The sequence below is a fragment of the Musca domestica genome, unplaced genomic scaffold (genome assembly GCF_030504385.1).
Source record: "Musca domestica strain aabys unplaced genomic scaffold, Musca_domestica.polishedcontigs.V.1.1 34, whole genome shotgun sequence".
NCBI lineage: Eukaryota > Metazoa > Arthropoda > Insecta > Diptera > Muscidae > Musca > Musca domestica.
Window position 1 is genome coordinate 1,595,478 of NW_026712313.1, and position 8,686 is coordinate 1,604,163.

At 32.6% G+C, this 8,686-nt stretch overlaps 1 protein-coding gene across 1 annotated transcript; it reads right to left on the reverse strand.

Moving 5' to 3' along the window:
- Positions 1–4,259: 4,259 nt before the first annotated feature.
- LOC101895203 (serine/threonine-protein kinase RIO3) lies at positions 4,260–7,105 on the reverse strand. Its single transcript, XM_005183089.4, has 2 exons — positions 6,092–7,105; positions 4,260–5,547 (listed from the first exon to the last, which is right to left on the reverse strand). The coding sequence occupies exons 1-2, from the start codon at positions 6,890–6,892 to the stop codon at positions 4,447–4,449; spliced, it is 1,902 nt and encodes a 633-aa protein (XP_005183146.1). The 5' UTR covers positions 6,893–7,105; the 3' UTR covers positions 4,260–4,446.
- Between the last annotated feature and the right edge of the window lie 1,581 nt (positions 7,106–8,686).

Here is an 8,686-nt window from a genome sequence, read left to right on the forward strand (position 1 = left end):
ACGCAGCAGCATCATCGTTTCCATTGTAATGGATTGAATATCTATCCGGTTCGGTGCTTTTGGAACATTTTATTTCCCTTGTTTTCTCCAAGTTTTATAATTTATTTATTTTTTGTAATTAAAATATTTTAAACTGATTTTAAAATTAAGATTTAATTTTAAACTAAGTTAATAACATATTGGCTGTGATGTCTTGTGGGAGTAACAAAGAAAAAACTATTTATATTCATCCAATTTTAAATGAGTATAATCTGCATATAAGACATCCATCCCATTCTATTGGGCTTGAATTTGCCACAATCTACTTTCCCCATGGATGGAATTTTTTTCCCACAGAAGCGAAAATTTTTAATGTATATTTGTTTAATGAGAAAGTTCTATGAACAGAATTCCAGGATTTGTTTCAAAGTAATAAGGCAAACATGCCACCCTGAAGAGAGTATAAAGTTATTTATAATTCCAATTAGGTCAGTGAGAATTCACCATCTCCTTGGAAAAATAACATTATTCACTGTAGAAAATCTAGAGGGATGGAAGGTATTACAAGTAGAAAACTTAGTTGCACGGTGTGTGAAGTGAAAAACCTATGCAAGGAATTTAGCAAAAAATTTGGGATGTCAAGAAATATGAAACACTTTCAAATACTGAAAATGGAATGAAATTATATACATTAGATGTTAACTCCGAGATATCACAGTCAATATGTTAAATATTAATTACACAAATTGAACGTTTTATTTAACATTTAACACACAAAGCAAATTTAATTGTCACTTAAATATTTTCAAATGTCACTGCTACTTTTCGACAAACTCAAACAATCAATGTTTTGTTGAGCTCACAATAGTTTTTTTTTTTTCAATTCAAAATATTATATAAATACATAGAAAACATAAACTCCTGTGTAACATAAAAACTACTTTCCGGGAAAACTATTTTCCTAAATACCCTACCCCCAATGTATATAAATCAAAGCGAAAATAAATACTACTACTAAGTCCTATAAAAATGAACAATTCTAAAAATAAATATAAAAAAACTTTGTACAGTACCCCTTCCTTCCCCAATTTCTTAGAATTTAGCTTTAAAAACTATAATAAAATATAAAAAAGTAAATAATATATTATTAACTGTATGTTATAATTCTAAAAGTAAACACAACAAAAAACCTAATTGTAATATATTATTAAACTACAAAAAAGTAAAACAAAATAAACATCGTTATTATATTGCTATTTAAAACATACCAGAAAAAAATAAAAAAAAACGCAAAAAAAATACAACCAACAAATTAGCATGTTAATAACTATTAATAAATGAGAAAAAAACTACCTTACAAATAATAAATATATATATACATACAGAAATAATATAAATATTATTATTATTATTAACAAAAAGAAATAAATTAAGAAATAAATGAGAATAAAAATAAACAAAATCTTTACACGTTAAGCATTATTATTATCTTTTTTAATTTTAAGTTGTATTATTATTAAAACAAAACAAAAAAATATAAAAACAAATAAACAACAACAAGAAGAAGAAAAATCTGAAAACAGATAAATATTAAAAACATAACAAAACAAAAAATCTAAAGAAGAATAAAAGAATTTTATTTAATTTTTATTTTGAAATAAAAACGAAAAACAAATTCAATAAAAAACCTCTTTGTTGTGTCATTTTTCTTTTACACTTGATGAGTAGTAAACGTAGTAAAGTTAGCTGTGGCCTATAGTGGAATTTGGTTCATGCCGGATCTCTATCTAATTCTAAATTGTAGAAGTTTCTTTAGTTTTCCTAGTAATGGGTTTGGGAGTACTTGTGTTAATCACAAAATATTAAGGTCTATAATGATTTCAAAAATTGGAAACACAAATAATACCCGGAAGAGAAGACAATACAAGAACACAAAAAAATGGAAAGAAAAAACAAGACACACTTTTATTTGATTGGACGTTAAATACAGGGTGAGATAAAAAACTGCATCAAAGTCAAACGCCTTAATTTTTACATTTTTTTTTAATTTTGTTGCAAAAAATATGGGAAATAGCATCAAATTATAGAATAAGTTTACATTTGTTCGAATTCGTCACCTTGGTCACGAATTATGGCCTTCGAACGGCCAATGAAACCGTCGCATTCTGCCCGAATGTGGCTCTGCGTTATTTTGGCCCATTCCCGGCGAAGCGCTTGCTTAGGGTGTCCAACACTTTGGGATTTTTTAGTGCCAATCTTGCCAAAATACTCCAGACACAATAGTCCAACGGATTGGTATCCGGAGATTTTGGTGGCCATTGTGCGCTGGAAATGAAGCGAGGAACCCCATTTTGTAACCCTTCTTGGGTGGCGCGTGCCGGACACTTCGCTTACTAAATGATGTGGTTTTTATTATGTAGAATTTATCAAGGTAAGTGGACCATTTTCCACCCATTTTGGCAAAAATAATGAGATGTTTAAAGTTTGAAGACATCAACTATTCAAATACTCTTCTGACCTTATCTAAAGAATGACCTCTAGTAAAAATGGTTAAGAGCGCAAAATGTCAAAGTGCCTCGTAGAGAAATGTGTTTAGCACGGACTTACCCCCGTAATAACGTATTTATACATGGATATAGTTATTTGCCTGTGGCAAATATTTAATACATTTCCTAGGAATCATATAGATGATAAAAGTGTCAAGAAGTCTTGCTGTGGTCTTTTTGGATTAGTGTTTGCTGAACCCTTGTAACGCCATACCTAACATAGCGGTTGAGCAACGCAGAAATTTTCTTGGAAATATGTACTTATAGACTAATATTTACATAATAATAATTTAAAAAAAAAAACTTCAAAACTGACTTACCCACAAAGTTCTACAAAATTTTCACAATAATTACTTAATTCTACACAATTTAAACATAAATATTGCAGAAAGTCTATGCCTCTTATGAAATTCAAACTAGAACTTGATTTGCTTCTTCTTCTTCTTCCTCTTCAATCATGATTTTATATTGATAACACGTGAAAAACTATGTTATTGACACCGTAACGTGTTCGTGGAGTACCGTAACAATTTAAATTGACATTTTCACAAGGTTTGTATTTATATTTCTTTAAATAAATTTCCGAAAATAACAAATTTTATTGGAGCATCAGAGATTGATGTCAAATCAATAACAAACTATAATATTTTTGTGACAGAATTTGTATTATTAGGATGTCAGATATATGTGGACTGCAGTGCGTTACCCAGTAATTGTGATAAGGATCCGTTATGTGAACCACTTTCAGTGGGCTACCATTTCTATGTTCTTGACAAGAAGGTTCAGAAACTTCATTGTTGTCAATTATTGCGCCAAGTGAATAGTCGCTTTGTTATTTTGGTTGAACAAGCAACAAGGAAAGTCAATTTAATTCATCATCAAGGTAAGTATTTTCCATTTATTTATTGGGAAACAAGTCAAGTTTACAGCCCTTTTCGATTCATTTTGAGAATAAATTATCCGTGGCGTCCTTTTTACAACAATATAAGAGTTCACTTGTGTAAGTCTATACTTTCCACGATTTGAGGCTACAAAGGATATTCAAGTGGAGTCCTTCCGAGATATGGACGTTAGAACTCGACAAAATATCCAATTGGAATATTAGAGCGTTTTGATTTGCGGGAAATATTTACTTACAGAAAGATTCCGACATGGACTACGTCATAAAAACTTTTACAAAAAAGTAGGAATTTTCTTTTAACACAAGTTTAAGTTCTTTTGAAACCCAAGAACTTCACATTGATGCAAAATCTTTCGCATACAGGGATATAATGTTACGTAGAACCTATTCTTTTGGATTTTATGTTGATGGCCTGAGACCAAGTTTTCTCATGTTAGCTTGACTATTGCTCTGTTCCGGAGCCTGCAAGAAACTCCTTTTTTTGCAATTCCATACATTGAAATTTTATTATTTTTCACGCCAAAATGAGTCAAATGCGAACAACATTTTTTCGATATCGAATGTAGGATTTTTTCGCTGAAAAATATCGAATTTTTATCCAATATGTAAAGAATTTTATTCCAAATTTTTATCTATAGATTTTGATAAAAATATAAGGGGCATCTGCTAATTAGGTCAATCCGGTAAAAGGTATCCCAATAATAGCTATAAAATCCTTATTTCTGGAAGTTGCTAAAACTATTTTCTCAATTTTCTATGTTGGTGGTTATTAAAACCAAGTTATAGGACATTTACCACATTACTTACCAAATATTTTTAGAAAGATCTTCACATTGTTTTGGAGTTTCTAAAGCTACCATTTATTACCTTTGTCAAAAGGGTGTTTCGCTTCCTGCACACAACAGTTTTTGTTAAAATCTTAATAATTTAAATTAGTATTTTATCTTCTCAGAGAAAGATACCACAAAAGTCTACTTAAATATGTGTATTTATGATAAATTGTTATATGCCTTGTGTTAATTAAATGTTGGCAGTGTCAGTAAGAGAATTAACAATAATTGGTTGTGGCATGGATGATTCAGTTTTCGCATTCTCAACTAATGCAGCTTGTACTTTACAGTCAACATTGGCGGCATTCTGCATGGTTTTTTCCCATGCCAAATCAAATGGATATTCCAATGGTTTAGCCTCCAGGGGACATTCATCTTGATTTGGAGCGGTGGCCAGTTGTATGTTGGCACCTTTGGTGTGGATACGTTCCAGCATGGCGACATTAATTGTTTCGGCATTGAGGGATGTAATGTGTTCGAATAGCTGCTCCTTGGTGTGGCAATTGGGAACACCCTTCTTCTCAAAGAAACTGACAATATTGTTACAATCTCTCATTAGGAACTCCAGTGCTGAGGGATGTTGCGGTTCCACCGATTGGGCAACATCAATAAACCAGCATTTATCGTCGTGCCACAAAATATTGTATTCACTCAAATCGGCATGTACCAATTTAGCCTCATTGTATAGCTTGTACATTGCAGTTACCACCTCATCGTAGGCGGCAATCCATTGGGCTGCACTGAGAATAGCATCTTTAAGTTTGGGAGCGGCCTTATTATTTTCACCGATAAACGACATGACCAGCACATGTTTCTTGAGCATTACAACTTCGGGGCAATTGATTCCCACACTCTGCATGCGGGTTAAATTGTGCATTTCCTTTTCGGCCCACATATTAATGATGACGAAGTTGTTCTGTTTGCCGAAACGAACATTGAAACGGCCCTTGAAACGATAATCGTCCTTGATGTATCTATCACGCTGCTTGAAATCATTAAGAGTGGTTTTAAATATTTTCACAGCGCACTCCTTGGGCATAACAAGGGGATTTTCTGGATCTGGTCCAACAAAGGCAGGATCAGAATTTGCATGTAAGATAACAGCTTCCTTGCCGGTAGAAATGATGCCATTAATTTGTTCCAAAATCAAATTGTTAATCAATTTGTAGAGTATTAAACGAGTACGACCATCGACACCCATTTCGGCGGTGGCGACATTATCCTTACGATCCTGCATACGAGCGTTCTTCTTCTGGCCCTTGCGGGAATAGGTTTTAAGTTCGTTAAAAACCTGAAATGTACAACAAATTATGTTTGGTTTTTAATAGAAAGGAATTGTAAAAAATAGGAAGTTCTAAAATATGTGTCTACTTAAAGTATTCCAAATTAGAATTGCTTCCAAAAAGTCTCATAGAGTACCACAAGATGTTGAGGTTTAGGTCTTCCATAGACAGAATTCTAAAAGGAATTCTATTGTTAGAACTCTTCTTTAAAGGGTCTTCGTAAAAAATGCTATATAGAGATTTCCTCTAAAAATGACGAGATCAATACAAGATTTTAAATATCCTCTATAGAGCAAAACTCGAATGGTTACCTCCCCTTGAAAGGAGATCTTTTAACTCCTATAGAAAATAAGCCTTTAATTAGCATCCGAAATTAGACAGTCCTTCAGAAAATAACTAAGAATTCACAAATATTGTCGCTGATAGTCGCTAGAAAGCGTTTTAAATATCCTAATTAAAAAATTGATTGTTTTTAAAGCATTTAAAAATCACATCAATTGAGAGCTCTCCTGGCTCAAAAAATACTTTAAAAATGTTTCTCCACACACTCACCCTATTCGACAGTTTCATATCAAAACCAGCCCCGTCACCAGTTGCAAATTCCAACGGCAGCGACATCATGCGGCAAGCATTCCGCACACCACACAACTTTTCATCATGTTTTGTAATCATTTCACCATCCTTATCCATGCCATAGCCACACTTGGGTATGGCTTCCAGTATACGTTCGTTAGTCTCAAAACGATCCCAATCACGTTTTTCACGATGTATCTCATCTTCTTCGTAATCATCACTTTCGAGGTCTTCACCCACATCCCTGATGTAGGGCTTGATATACTTATCCAAGCACACCGTAATCTTGGATTGTTTATTTTGGGCTTTTTCGATACGCTTTACTTCTTCATTGTATTCCTTGTCGAATTGAGCCTGCAACATTTGAGCAATTACAGCATCCGACTCACAGCCTTCTAAGGCTGCCTTTTCAGCTGCAGCCAGCTCTTCTTCTTCACTTTTAAGGAATTCCAAAACTTCTGGTGGCAAAATGAATTTGAAGTCATCTTCTTCATTAAGTAAATCCCATTCATCTTCGTCCTCATCCGGCTGGGCATCTTGCATAGTGGCCATTTCAAGGCTTTTGACCAAAGCCTCCTCTAAATCACGTTCTTCTTGCTGCTTACGTTTTTCTCTTTCGGTTGCTTGCTTAAGGACTTTTTCTTTTTTCTGATTTTTTACAATGGCAGCGAAATTCATGTCTTCCACAATGGGTTTTGGAACAGTTCCCCAACAATTATTCGACGACGTCATTGGAAGTGGTTGATTGTTGTTTGTATTGTTGTTGTTGTTGGCAGCCATTGTGTATGTGTGTGATTTACTTACAATTACTATGCTTAAAATAGTTGATGATCCTGTATTTATGGTACTTATAGTACGTTTGTATAAAAAATTGCGAAATATTTTCCTTCGGATTGTTTTTTTTTTGTAAAGAAAACAAATTTCTTTTGTCTCGGCTATGGATAAAAGTTAAAAGTTGTGAAATGTTTTGACAGCTGTGCTTGTGCTTTTTGGCTGTTTGACATTCACTTGGTTGTGATAACACCAATCACAATTTCACAATGTACTGTACAGGGTACTGTATTAATGGTTGTGTTGAGCTTACTACCAGCAGTGCTACCTTATATAAAAACGTGGTTTTTATGAGTATGATAATAAATATTGTTAGATATTTTTTATATTTTCAAGAAAATTGTACTAAATAGAATGCGATATATTTTTGGGCTGACGTTCAACTCTTAATCTATGTCATGGATATGAAAAATACTTTGTCAACAACTTTCATCAATTTTGATTTATGCATATAACTGTAATCAACAACTAGTTGCAGAGCAAAATCTTTCATCAATTGACCTATGTATGTGATACAATGGAATAAAATTTCCCACCAGAAGAATGTTTTTTTCTATATCTCCAATGTTGTTATGAACGTTTGAATATTTAGTGAATTCTTGCAGTTTCTGGAACAGGACATATGACTCCACTTAATATTTTTTCTGTAGTTTAAAATGTTGAGCAGAATAGAGCTCCATTCATACGGAAAAGCAATGAATCGTATGGATTTTATTAAATCAAGGCCTCTAAAATAATAAATTGTAAATCTATCCTCGAAAAATACTTCCGCTGATAAAATTTTACCACTACCTACCTATATTGTATTATTTCCTTGAACCACATACTACTGATGTTTGTTCGATTAGTGCCCGGGTAATAAATCCATAAATCATGTTATGTGTCCATTGACAATTGAAATAAATTGTTTGCCATCGATTAAAATGAAATTGTGGAAGAAATTATTACTGTGCGATTATATGAATGAATATATACCCAACAATCTATTGTTTCAGTTTTTTTTAATGGTTTGCATTAAGGAAACCATATGTTAATAAAACGTATACGATCAATAAAAATCAATTTAAATGTTATTTAAACAACTTTAGGAATTTCGTATTTGTTATGGGGAATTTGTGGATTTTATGATGTAAAAGCGATATATTTATTTTGGATAGTTGGGACTTGTGAAACTATTAGATAAAGAGTAATGCTTTTCAAATTAGACATTAGATGTTTCTGGTTGTCCAGCAACATCTTTCTGAGAGAGTAAAGTAGTTTTATTCTCTTTTGCAAGAAAAATGCGAAAAGTAAACAGATGGTATTCCTGTAGAAGCTTGCAACCATGGTACAATGAAGAGAAGGTAGGTCAACTTTGAAAAAATTGCAAGTATAGAGGTCTACCTGTTTGGCTTGTAATGTCAGAATTAGTATCAAAACAATAAAAAATCAAACAACTTGTTGCATTTATTTTGAATAAATAATTGAAAACCGCGATAACTGAATGAAAGGTCAACACTTCTTTTCAAAATCATGTACTATATGTCTCTAAAGGATTATTTCGCTACAAAACTCTAGATTTTGTCGATGCATGCGTTGAAATGAACATTTTGAAAACACCCGAATTTGAATGTTTTCTGAACAATTTTTTTGTTATTGAAAAGAAAACACATACATAAACAAAAAAAGATGACGTATTAGGCCAAGAAAATAAAAAAATTGAAATCATATGGTAGTTCTGCCCTACCTTGATATCATTGTACC

Coding starts and splice junctions, on each gene's coding strand:
- LOC101895203 (XM_005183089.4), bottom strand. CDS start 6,892: ATGGCTGCCAACAACAACAACAATACAAACAACAATCAACCACTTCCA. Junction 5,548..6,091: donor ATATGAAACTGTCGAATAGG/GTGAGTGTGTGG, acceptor TGTACATTTCAG/GTTTTTAACGAACTTAAAAC.